The sequence below is a fragment of the Harmonia axyridis genome, chromosome 1 (genome assembly GCF_914767665.1).
Source record: "Harmonia axyridis chromosome 1, icHarAxyr1.1, whole genome shotgun sequence".
In the NCBI taxonomy this organism is placed as follows: Eukaryota; Metazoa; Arthropoda; class Insecta; order Coleoptera; family Coccinellidae; genus Harmonia; species Harmonia axyridis.
In genome coordinates, this window is record NC_059501.1 from 11,549,571 (window position 1) to 11,563,672 (window position 14,102).

The 14,102-nt window shown below is 33.7% G+C and overlaps 1 protein-coding gene across 2 annotated transcripts in view; it reads left to right on the forward strand.

The window, feature by feature from the left end:
* Window positions 1-14,102, forward strand: part of LOC123682197 (mothers against decapentaplegic homolog 6) — a 77,098-nt gene that overhangs the window by 15,412 nt on the left and 47,584 nt on the right. Inside the window, exons 2-3 of one of the 2 annotated variants that reach the window (XM_045620711.1) lie at window positions 13,198-13,251; window positions 13,529-13,603. In XM_045620711.1, coding sequence (XP_045476667.1) covers window positions 13,198-13,251; window positions 13,529-13,603 — 129 coding nt within the window. The remainder of the gene's footprint in view (window positions 1-13,197; window positions 13,252-13,528; window positions 13,604-14,102) is intronic. The other variant, XM_045620719.1, reaches the window with a different exon arrangement.

Sequence of the window (14,102 nt, forward strand, 5' to 3'; positions counted from 1 at the left end):
GTAATGGTCTCAAACGATAAAATTAGATTCACTGATGACGAATCTATCAGGAATACGATAACTATAAAGATAACTATAAGACCTGGAAAAATGTAGCAGTTCGAAACTTCCTAATAAAAAAAAATGTTCATCGCGTTATCAGAATAGGGATTCCCGGCTTTCAAGTCAAGCTTAAGCTACTTGAGCTTGACTTGAAATCAACTCAAGTTCAAGTCAATTAGTAGTTTTTCAATGTCAAGTTGAGTATTTATTTATTAAGTACTTGACTTAATATTAAAAAACTACTACTTGAGTTGATTTAAAGTCAAACTCAAGCTACTTGAGCTGAAGTCAAGTGGCTTAAATATCAAGCCAAGCCGTGAATCCTTACACCAGAAGCAAAGAAATTTGAAGAAGAAGATCGAAAAAGAAGTACCCAACTTTTCCATTACCACGAAACTGTCGCTGTTGAGATTTTGAATGCTTAGAGAAAATAATATTTTTAAGCTTCATGTAAAATTTCAAGCTGATCACAGTATATGAAAAATATGCACTTTAATATTTGTGCAAAATTTCGTCTTGATAGCGTCATCAAATCCATATCAAATTCGAGCAGAATATCGAAACACAAGAACCTAATATTTCAGTGACAACAGATCCCACTGAGTTGAAGTTTTGCGTGCATATACTATAGAATAGCAATTACAAGCTTCGTGTTAAAAGAATATCGATAATAAAAGACAGGAGTTTTTGAATCCATTGCACCTGCACCATTGGAGGCTAGAAATATCCATACATATTTTCTCCTCAAATGGTATTCAAAACTACTATGTGGTGAATTGATATTGGTTATATATTAGCTCCATTTTCCTGTTGGCTATGTAGATCCTTCCATTATATGGATCAAGTGGCTTATCGTCATCGGATTCGAAAATCCTGCTAAAGTCTTCAGAAATTCATTTATTCCAAATGTCCCAAAGCTATTCCTATACATTTACCATCTAGTCAGAGTTTCTCTTCGTCCCAACAGCTAGGCCAACAGAAAGGCCAAAAATCAAGAGACCTTCTCAGAATTCCAAAAACCGACATTTCGTGCGATTGAACCCAATCTTCCAACCCTTTCGAAATGGGACAACTTTCACTTTCGTATTTCTGTGCAATATCAGAGAGGCCAGCCGCCAGTCCTACAGCAGTCAGCATGTACGACAGATGTTATTTATCTATTTTTAAATACCGCCGACGTGCGTTTGTAAAACAATCGTTCGAAAGAACAACCGTAATTCCACGTATTTCTAGGAATGTTCGAAGGAAGGAGAACGGAACTTTAATCGCTCGACGTATAAAATTCACATTCAGTATGCAGATGGATGATATCGTCTTTCCATCATATTCCACAGCTGCACATCTAATAACTTCCGTAGATGGGAAATGTCAACTGTGGCAATTGCGGCAGCTCGTTATTCACAATCTTATGATGCTTGAATCGAAGAAAACAACTTGGAAATACTTTTATCAGTCATACCTACGTAATATGATATCCTCAGCATTCTATGGGCTCTAGGACAGGTTTTTAAATTGTTATCATAGGGATCCCCCAGGGAAGCAGTCTGGGACCTTTTCTATTCCTGATGTGAAGGGTGTTTTTTTTAGAGTATAGAACTTTAAATTGCAATAAAACAACGATGAATTATTCGATTGACTTGAATTTCATTTATCCGCAAGATAATCTTGTGGCATTACATTTTAAATATGATTTCTGGCATATGACCGCCACGGCTGGCTCGGATGTAGTACAATCTGGACGTCCAATTTTCGATGACTTTTTCCAACATTTGTGGCCGTATATCGGCAATAACACGGCGAATGTTGTCTTCCAAATGGTCAAGGGTTTGTGGCTTATCCGCATAGACCAATGACTTTACATAGCCCAACAGAAAGTAGTCTAGCGGTGTTAAATCATAAGATCTTGGAGGCCAATTTACAGGTCTAAAAGGTGAAATTAGGCGGTCACCAAACGTGTCTTTCAATAAATCGATTGTGGCACGAGCTGTGTGACATGTTGCGCCGTCTTGTTGGAACCACAGCTCCTGGACATCATGGTTGTTCAATTCAGAAATGAAAAAGTTAGTAATCATGGCTCTATACCTATCACCATTGACTGTAACGTTCTGGCCATCATCGTTTTTGAAGAACTACGGACCAATGATTCCAACAGCCCATAAAGCGCACCAAACCGTGAGTTTTTCTGGATGTAATTGACATATACATGAGGATTAGCTTCACTCCAAATGCGGCAGTTTTGTTTGTTGACGTATCCATTCAACCAGAAGTACGCTTCATCGCTAAACAAAATAAAATGGACGTAGTGCGCGATGCGTATTCCGCACAGAACCATTATTTTCGAAATAAAATTGCACTATTTGCAAGCGTTGTTCAGGCGTGAGTCTATTCATGATGAATTGCCAAACCAAACTGAGAATAAATCACTTGACAACTGTTAAATCGATCGCCATCTTGAACAGTAATGCCAATTTAAAGTTATATACCTCGAAAAAAAACACCCGTTACATCAATGAACTGAACCTCTTGCTGTTTGTTGATGATGCGAATGCCTTGTTACGGATTATGATTTTGGAAATAAAGATTAAGTTATATTTTATGACTCTTATGAATAATTTCTTATTATCATCGAATTAATTCTGCAGTACTTTCAAAAATAGTCCAGATTGGTCGAACCTCGGGTCGAACCAACCTAGATCTTTGGGATGATGGAAAATGTGTGTGCATAATTCCATTTCCAAATCATCTATGCATCATTATGTCCGTTGGCCATTGGTTCATCTGATACTCGAAAGAACGGCGGCCATCTTCGACCAAAACGATAAAATCGACATAATTTAGAACGTGAGATCTGAGGTTCCGCCGACACATTCCTGCCTCGTTCATTCACAGCTTTTGAAATCTAACTGGCGTCGCACTTATCCATTGAAAAGAAATAAACGGTACATCAATCGTAAATCTAGAATTTAATTGAGCTTTATCTCCGACCTTTTCCTCATTATCTAGCCGGCTAATGTACAGCAATTGAACGTAGGAAGATCACGTAGGCAGTGTTATACGTATCGCTACGGTTTGTAACGTCTTTACGCTTTTACGAAAATTATATCTGTTGAATCACTTGACCCTTCTTCGAAATCTACGGTTTTGATTGTCTTCCTTATTAGATCGTTTGTCAGGTGATTTCCTTGTAAATTTGCTCAGATTCTTCCATATGAATTAACTTATAAGTCATATGTCATTCAAATAAAAGTAAACGATAATAGAATAAAAATAATTAATAAAAACGAAAACGTTGAAATAATAATGTGAACTGTAACATAACTTTAATTAAATAACATATAAATTATTTGTTACGAGATATCTGTTGAATTAATGCTGCATAAATTAACCCAAAATCATGCTTTTATATTGGGGTTGTAAATAACTAACTCTTGAAACTTGTGAAAGATTTTACAGCAATTACTCTGGTAATAATTATAAATAATAAATTAATTCATTGAAGCAAAAAAATATAACGAAAAACAGTTTCTGTGATACAATTGATTCGTAATGTATAAATTGATAAGAATATAAGTAATACTTTATTATTAGTATAAAATGCCATTTAAATCGTTCAACTTCGTCAAGTCAATAATACTTAATTTAATAATGATGTGGTTTCATACATCTCACCAAAATATTTACCGCAAAATGAAAAACATTTCTCATTTCGATTCAAAATTCAATAACCCTGAATAATATCTATCAGTATTGAATTATCATTTAGTTCGATACTCTTTATTCTATTTATGTATCATTGTACAAAATTCTCGAGAAAATTCCATTGTGAATCCGCATATCTATATTTGGTGGGAAATTCATTCTTTGTTGAAATTTTTGTTGGATTCTCTAGAAAATGAAGTCAATGTGTTTTTCCCAAATTCACAAGAATTTCAAGAATTAGAGCAATTACATGTCAGTCACTTAGACGATTTACTTTACAATCTGATAAGGAATTTCATTTTATCTTAGGCCAGTACCACTCAGACCTTGTGTGGGTCTTAATTGTTACAACGAATTGGTATAATGGAAAAATTGCTGCATTTTTTCTTAGAATAGAGAGCGATTCATTTGACCGAGCTTCAAAGTAGAGAATCGTTTGTGTTTGAATAAGGAATTTGGTGGACTATTTGTGGTATTATCTTCTCATATTCTGATATCGATAATTCATTCAGTGTTCTTTCTCCGAAAACGAATTTTTAAATATTTGCCTATTCCAATCATTATAAATTCCCCTGATTACTCAGCGGAAATGTTATCTTTCTCAAAGGTTAACAGCGAAAAATTATTTTCAACAAATCTCGAACATCCCAAACTAGCCCCTTATATGAATCATGGTTTATTTTTATAATCAATACATAAAATCAATAAAAGGTAATCTGGCTTAAATCGGATTCCCTCTTATCATCAAAAAGTCAGTTGAAACAACGCTGCTACTAGCTGATAACAAATCAAAGATTCATTGGATGTTTTATTTGATAAAGCCAGATATATTGTAAGTCATTGACTTAATCCTGATTGGGATAGTCAATGATTTGAACGTAACCCCATAATTATGGGAGATTTTGAAATTATAATAATATCTAAATTGTAGGGAAAAAGGAAAATGAGAGATTCCTTGGATCATTTTTAGAAACAAACTTAATTAATCTAAGTTTCATTTGGGTAAATGAGTACCAAAACTTATAACTAATTTATTCATTATCATTATAATAATTTGGATTTTTCTAAGGATTACTAGAGAATTGTTTGAATTTTTTCTCTAGGAATCTGTAGTACATACGACAAAACTACAAGAAACCAAAAAGTGTTGTACTGTTCTAAAGTTTCCTTTCCCATTTTTCTTAACTACCACAAACCACAAAAAAAAATTTCTGAAGGAAAGAAGTGAGCAATGTTCCAGAAAAAATATCACCCTGTATATTTGCATTCGAAATTAACATATCACATGATGAAAACTTTAAATTGAAGTATCAATGCCAAATTTAAATGAAAATCTAGAGAAGGGAAGGTGCTGTGAGAAAAACACTTGATAGAAATCAAACTTTAACACCCTGTATCTCGAAAACAAAGTGTTTTCGGTCCCATTTTTCCTTGAAATAAACCAAGGAATTTGTCATTTTTGTTTGCACCTCCAATTTAGGGGCACCCTGCGTTTCAAAATTCTGGAAAACCAAACTGCTGAAAATATCAGTATCTTATAAAATAAATAAATACATATAAAATTTCTCGCTATTAGAACTCGTATAATTCAATTTCCTTATGACGAATTTATTCGATCGATCAATAAAGTGCTCCAACATCGCCCAGAAATAGAAGGTGTGGGAAACCTCCAATTCAAACGTAACAAAATAATACTAATTAAAATCGTTTTCGAGATCCAAGAATAGAGAAAAAAATAAAATAGACGTCGTTATCTATAAATACACACGACTCGTTAACCTTAAAAGCGTGGATAGATTTGTGCTGCCGCTGTACCTGGTTTGACCTTAACTCTCCCATCTTGTAAACTTGGTGAGGTTCTTATGGGTAGATGAATAATTAGACAAACGCTTTTGTCAGCGCGTGGATGAATAACTAGGCAAATACTGTAATCTACTAGTGAGAAAGGGGATTATTATTCCAGACAAATCGCTTCCTTGATCTGTTCCCACTCTTGGCTTTGTTCATCCGTTGTACAGAACGAAATAGAGCAAAGTATCTGCGGGACTCAGCTCTTATTGTTGCCGTGAACAGGTGTTGTGTTCAACAAATTGATTCGTTTGATGAATGACGACGCCAAGAGCAGTCTTGGATTCCTTTGTGTTTCACCAACTAATTAACACTTCGCACATCTGAATCTTCTGCTGTTGTTTGTATGGAAGTGACCTTTGCCGAGCGATACAATGAATGCAGGAAGAAGATCTTGATCGTGACTTGGAATCACTGGCCATTTTCACAAACAATGTGAGGATTTGATTGGTCTTCACATATTATTTTCCGTTTTATTTCAATTGATTTTAAGAATTTGAAGTAATTGTATACAGTGAAATGCTTTTACGCTATTAAACCCAGTTCTTTCTATTGGATGTTAAAAACAAATATATACACTAATAGGGACGCCGTTTTGTCGCTAAATTAACCAGAGTATACCTCATCTTGTCAAGAAAGACTGCTTGCAACATGAGTCGACTGAATTATCATTATGTTATCATCTGCAATGGTCAGAAATTATGATGATTGAAGAAAGCAAGATGAAACAGTTGGCTAGGATGGAAGTAATGTAAATATTATCAAAACGTATTATTAATCCAAAGCAATTCTATCGTCCACAAAGTAGTCATCTTCCAAAAGTGTTTGATAGTGAATAATCTAATAATCTTTACTCTTTTGAGCACATTTTTGGTACTCTCTGCCAATTATTCTCTAGGGAATTTATCTATAGGGAGAAATATAATTGCTTTCAAAATTAATTTTATGCCTCGCTTAGTCGCTTTACGCTCAACTAAAATGAATCAAGGGATAGTTTTGTCGTATTTGAATAAAAAAATATATAAATGATTCAGCTATGCCATTAGGTCGAACACAAAAACCAATTTGTGAAAATTTCAAGAGTAATAGATTTTCAAAAACTTTTTACGAAATTCTGAGCATTTTTCAGAATTAGTGCACGAACTGTATCTCAGAATAGTCCCTCTGGGAAACAATAGTCAGTATACCGCACCTAAAATTAAAGCGGTGACTCCCAGAACAGGCGCCAAGTAACAGTAATTAGGAAGATGTAGATGACAGTGAGAAAAATAGCGTACGATGATAAAGCAAAGTATGCAAATCGTTATTCTCAACAATGGGACTCAATAAATTAGCGGTTATGTCCAATTTGCCGCCTTGATTTCGTGAAATTGATTTATAAGGTTACCTTGTACTTCTTAGAACACTAAACGAAATTATATTGTTATGGATGACTCAAAAGGAAGAGAAAATTTGGGTTTTCTGGTTGCCGGAAAAGTATCTTGTATATTAGAAAATCAATATTTTGCATGTTTCATCCTTCGACAATTAATCAACATAATGAATAAAAAATAGCGAATTATCGAATATCAAATACCTACAGCAGTTTTAAAGAAATTTGTTTCGAAAATCATTTCTGTGCTGAAATTCAGTTTATTTTTGCATCGAGCATACATTTCAAATCTTCATGATTTATTTAAATTTTTTTTTTAAACATTTCCATATTTGGGAACTTCATGGAATATAATACATAATCAAATATTGGCACAATATTGAAAACAATTTACGGACTAAACAGTGACAAGATTTCTGGGAAGTAAACAATAAATTCAAATTTTTCTCGTAAACGGTTGAAGTTTGTAGATATCTTATGCTGAAAATTCCAAGTAGAACAGTACCTTTCTTGATAATTCCTTTTTATTTATGGTAAACAGATTTGTTTACAATGGAGGAATGTCAGTTTTATAGAAGTCAAGTTTAGGATTTGAAAAAGGGTAGTACGCAACTATAGGGTATTTATGTCTTAAGTACTTGCTCCCCAGAGGGATCATTCATTTTGAAAACTGTCTGTATCTTCAAAAATACTGTTGAAACTTAACTCACTAACGAACTTCAAAACCACAAATGTTTACTTATTTATTTCAATAGTAACAAAGGTATTTTTTCAGTTCAAGGACTATTAGCTGTATTTAGTTACCATTCAGTGAAATAACATGAAATTATTCAGATTATGCAAAGAAAATTATTTCTTTTCTAGAATATATAAATCAATTTCAATTTCAAGTTAAATTGAATATTTTCCACGGATAAACAGAATTGATCCCTTCTCAAAATTTTCAGAGTTAACATTATAAAATGAATTTTTTTTCAGTCTTTTCTCGGAAATTATTGTAGTTTTTGTATGAAATTAATCAAAAGGTTCACTCATTCAATATTGATGAAATATCAGATCTTCATTGCAAAAACTTGATATTAATTGAATTTATGAATGTTTTAATTGTTTTTCGGAATAGGTACTTACCTATTAAAATTTCAAATGAATTGGAACAAAATAATTTTCACGAATAATAATATTTGTGGGAATTTTTGTTTTATTTCATAATGAATTCTCATTAAGTAAGGACATAAGTCATTGAATATGTATTAGAATAATCCTTAGGAAATCAACCAAAACGTCGTTACACTACATGTGCTTAAAAAAGGTTCATTTATTCACATACACTTCACTTATGAGAATAATGAAACTGAAAATATATTGTGTAATGAAATTGATGAAATAGTCCGTTCCTCCATTGACAGCACTTGATATTAATTAAATTAAGGAATGTTTTAATTGTTTTTAGGAATATTTGCCTATTAAAATGTAAAATGAAACAAGACAAAATAATTTTCGCGAATAATTATATTTTTGAGAATAATTTTGTTTTCTTTCATTTTATAATGAATTTCTATTAGTTAAGAACCAGATCAATTGAATATGTATTAGAATATTCCTTAGAAAAGTTGGGATATTCTGTGGGAAAGAAGAAACAAGTTAATTTGTAGTTCGCTACAAGACCGATAATATACTCGCGTATATTCCCTGTATGCTTTCCCGCTTGGATCGCTTCCACCTAATAAATTTCGCGGTCCCCCCCAACTGGCAGTTGGTGAAATTCATCGGAACAAACGGCATAAGGCCTATTCTCCCCGTCTGTCCTCCAAACCGCCGGGCAAAATAGGCAATAACCCTGATATACGATCCACTATCATGCCTTTATTTCGAAAAATGATGATGCCACAGTTGTCTCCCGAAATTTACGATGTTTGCTTAATGTTTTGTTAAATCGCGGCCAGGTCGGTAGGTATGCATTTAATTTGAGGAAAAGACTGGTTATTGGGGCGATTGACTTTGTTTATAAACACTCGCTGCAGGTTGTCAGGTCTATTCCTACCACAATAAATTCCGTCTGATTTATGTTGGCAGTATGTATCCTGCTAGGATTCGTGGAAATGGTCTGAGTGCGTCTATACTAATACTTCATTTTTTTTATCTATTTCCTCCCTGAAGGTTGCTCTATTTTTGCGGTTTTGCGTTGTGTTTTTTTTTCGCTAGTAGGTATTTTGTTTTGATAATTTAGCTGTTATGAAATAATGAGTGTGTTGATATTTCGCTTGACAGTGAGAAATTTTATATGGATGTGTTGAGAATTATTGGAGAAAGGTGGTTTTTTAAGCGAAAATAACTCGGCCTCGAACACGAATATATACTGAGAGCCTTCGAAAAACATCGTATGTATTTCAATCATATTACAATAGATAGTGCTGCTATAAAATTATCAGGAAATGGCCTCGAAGGTCGCAAGATCTCAAATTACTCGATTTCTGTGTTTAAACATACTTCAAGGATATATTATACTTCACTGCTGTGTAAACTTGGAGAGATTTAAATTTTAAAGAACATTTTCACCTTCAAAAGGTCCATGAGCCATTTAATCATTGGAAGGTGTAATAAATATATTGAAGTTACATTTTGCTTTCGAGTATATCAAGGGTAGAGGAAGCAAAAAGTCTGCTCTGTGATTTCAAAACACATTTCAGACCATTCTGGACAACTTTGGTTTATTCTCTGTTTGTTTATCGGACTGTGCACCCTCAAATCATCGTGAAAAAGCTTACAATTCTTATACGATGTTTCAGGTTTTTCAATAGGAATCATACAATTTGAAATAGTTTGTAATGTTAACACAGTATATTATTTTTTCTTATGTCATTTAGATTCAGTAGGTTACGTCATGGTTAGATACAAGCTCTAACAAAGTTTAGAAGTTATTGAATTGTTTTATCAAAAATCGGTGCAGATTTGTGAATGCATAGGTAGTAAAATTTAAAAATAATTCATGAACGGTGTTATTCAATTCTATTGGAAACCCCTTTACGGGCAATTTGGTATTGTTATTGAGTGTGGGCTATGTATAAATAATCCCATATTCTCATTCAGCTTCTTCTTCTGTTCCGATATTTATGAAAATTAGGAAATACATTAGTAAAGTCTATAGGAATTTAAGCTCTTTAGCACTTTCGATGAAATTTTGATTGGATATTCGAGTTGGTACATAATAAAAAGGTTTCATATGACTTTCTGCATTTTTGGAGCGTGAAGCGTTTGCGAAAATGAAAATATTTCAGCAGTTGGTAGTGTTATACGTTTGAAAACAACGTAGTGTGGTGTGCTGATGTTTTATAATGAGAAAACATATTGCAACAACGGTTTGCAAACTTTTTTTTGCTGATATAAAACATTGGTGAAGCTTGTCTCTTGCTGTAAAGAGTCGTAACTTGATTCATTATTCACCTAATAATCGATTGAGACATTAATTTTCTGGAATCAATCCAAGAAAATATGAAAATTATGAATTCCTGCACAAAGTTAACGAACTGACGCAGGTGTTTTACGTCTTTTTTGCCTGAAATAAATGCCACAACCATGCAACCTAATGCTGAATATGCAAATCCTATTTCTTTTCGAGTTGAGTTATAATAATGCACGTTTCACACAAAAAAATCCTCAAGAAACTGCACATTCATGTTGAGGCGGTTTCAAACGAATGAAACACTTCGAAGCTTATCCTCTCTAGTGCCATTCAAGGCCCACATATTCTCTCCAATCCGGCTTAGAATGGCCATACAAGGTGTGTTCCCATGTTAGAAATGAAGAAACAAACAACGGCGCGTTAAATAACGAATTCGTTGCTTTCTTCGCCGTTGAAGAACCACAGAATTACATCTCTCTCAGCGGTAATTGCCCACAGGTCCTTCAACGCTTTTCACACCGTACATTTTCACCATTTTCAGAGCGCCAGAGACAATGATCATAAACACAGGCACCGTTCCACGCAAAAGGCCTCCTCGGTCTTCGGCAATTGGTCTCTGCGGCGGCCTTTCGCTGTGATTTAGTGTAATTATGTTAATGGTCTTAAGCGAGCCGGTCGCCGGCCAGCCAGGCCACGACGGATGAGGCAGGCCATATTTTGGGCTGTCACGGGTTACACAACCAGCCCACATGCCAAGATGTCGAAGAATTCTCATTGTTTCGACTGTTGGCTGCAGATGCCCCGTAATTTTTAGTAATTTATGGCTGCATCTGGGACTCGATGTTGACGTACAAGAACGAGACGTCTTGTACAAGTGCATGTGGATGATATCTGGGTTGTACCACGGGTGAGGGGTGTGTTCCGTTGACAGATGATCGACTCGAGCATAGACGACTCCGGTTGAAGCGGTTATCTTCCTTTATTTGGGAGTAATTCGACAATAATTCAACTGAAACAAGTTTTATTGTTTCAAGTTTTTATTACCAATAAATTGGATAAAGACAATTTGAGGATTACATTGTGTAACCGTGCAGCTTCGAACTTTTCAAGTTCATCTGAAGGTTCTTCAAATGGTACAGAGTATTTAGGTGAATTCAGGCAAAAATAAGTGTAGGGAAACACCAAAGGAGGCTATAAAACTCGGTGAAAACCCTTTTGAGCGTTATGTATATGCCTAGAATCTCAGATATCATTTGGACGCGTTGAATATAATATTATCTTAGTTCAAGTAATAAATAATATACATTATGAGATCTTCTTTCTCACAAAATGTGGACTCTCTTAATGAAAAAAAACGAAAGCTAAGATACTTAAACAAAAAAAGGGAAATACAGTAACCATTACAGATCAAGAAAAGGCATAAATTATTGTAGAATCACTGGAACATCAATTCAAGCCGAATACAAAAATTAACGACGACCAATTTAACCTATCAGTTGAAATACATGGGAGTATAACAAAAAAGAAAGATCCAAAAGAAGTGACTTAAGAAGAAGTTATCAGAACATGGAAAAATAGAAAAGCACCCGGAATAAACGGAATACATAATCAAGCAATTGAAACTTACCAGGAAAAGCCCTAGATGAAATAGCCAGATTCATACTAAAAACAGGAAATTAATCCACAGAAGATTAACAGATTTCGTAGAAGAAAATAAAATAGTTCCAGATCACCAGTTTATTGGGTTTCGTAAAGAGACGATAGAATGGAAAAAAGGAAGCAAAACACTCTAGACAAAAGAATGAATTTTAGCAAACAGAAGACAATAAGAAAGATCAGTTGCAAAGTACACTAAATACAGTAATCACAACAGCGGTTGACGCCCCATGGTATATAAACAACCAACAAATCAAAAAATTGAAAATTTAAACTATTGAGTTAACAAACAAATAAAGAAGTCAATAGAGACGCTGAGGAGCATGAGAATAGGGAATTAAAAAAGATAATACAAATCCCAATAAGAAAGACAGATAGACAAATTCTTTCAAAAAATAAGAAAAAGGGACATGCAGAAAGGGGAAAATTAGGAAATTGGAGAAATTATAGTAGAGGCGTATGGAATAAAATTCCAGTCCTTATACAAAAAGAAGACCTAAGTAAGAGTATTGAGTGACTTATTGCATTGACATCAGATAATAGATAATCATAACAATACCGAAAATAACATTGTCTGTTTCCGAGAACACTCATTCCTGAGCTTCTGCGAATTTCTCGGATTTCCTCAGATTACAGTCCTCAAATACAGAGAGTCCGTTTGAAATCCGTAATTCGAAACCAGTGTTAATCCCGAAATCATAATGGATTTTCAGTGTTCAAAAGACATGTCATCGCAAGAAGCTCTTAAAACTCGTGAAATATGTCTCCATTAACTGTTACAGTATATGTTAAGTAACAATTATTATTAAAATCTCTTCGGACGTTTTTAGGGTGCTCAGAAGCGTTATTTCTGGAAATATTGGATGTATCTGCGACATTTAAATGTGTCATCCGTGTCTGCCATCAGGCCAAAACGCTTTGCAGTCCGCTCGACAAATGTAAATAATTTTAATTTATGGTTTTCCGCTGGGAGGCACGCTGATTTTTTGTTTCAATGAATTTTTCGGGTTTTCGGGACATAAAACCCATATTTTTAACGTATTTAATGTTTTGTTTTTCATTTCGTAGACGTAGATCACGTACGGTATTTTGAAGAAAATATAATTGTATTCATTCAATGTCTCTACTGTTAATTATTGTTACATTTGAATGGACAATAATTCTCTATTTTTTTTTGCAGATTATCCTCCTCCCCCTTACTCCGTTTGTGCCATGGATACGCTTAAACCTGAAGGTGAGTTGTTCTTAATTCTTCTTTTCTTTTTATATAAAATTTCTTTTCAAAAACAATATCTATTGTATGGTTCAAATTTTTTTTTGAAAACATAACATATTTATAATCACGAAGAGAAAATACCCGTTCAAAACGAAATTAGACATATTTCTTCTAAAAATCACCGATTTTTATGGAGTTTTACATAATTTCCTTAAACAATAATATACATGAAAGAAAGTAAATATTTTCAATTTGCGAATAAAAAAAAACAAAATTTAATAACTTTCCGTTCCAGATTACGAGAATGCCAAGTGGTATAAACGCCTCTTAGGAAGAAAATATAAGAAATTCGAAGATTTTTCAACATCAGGTAAAAAATGAAATGAAGAATTAAATTGATCTGAAAAAATTGAGGAGAGATGTGCTCGAAAAAATACCCCAAGACACGAAGAAATAGCGCTCAAAAACGAAAAGTTTCGTAACTTCAATAATAATCCATATAGTTCGACGTATATTTGAATGCACTCAAGATAATGAAGATAATTTTTTCAGTTGATAAACTATATTTTCATTATGCATAAAACCTTTGTTATATGCTATTGATTTATGAATTATCCATATTTGACCTGATTGGAATAGACATACAAAGGAATCAAACAAACCTTCGAAAAAAAACAGATTATCTATTCCAATACCCAGAGTAGCAACTACCTAGTTCCTTGAAAGATAAAGGCGTACCTACCTATATTTAAAGTGAATCTTACCTACTCGACGTATTCATATAACTACTTATGTATTTTTCTATTTTATACTAATAGTCGGTAACACTTTCAAAAAAATTAAGGATACGTAATCATCACAAATTTAAT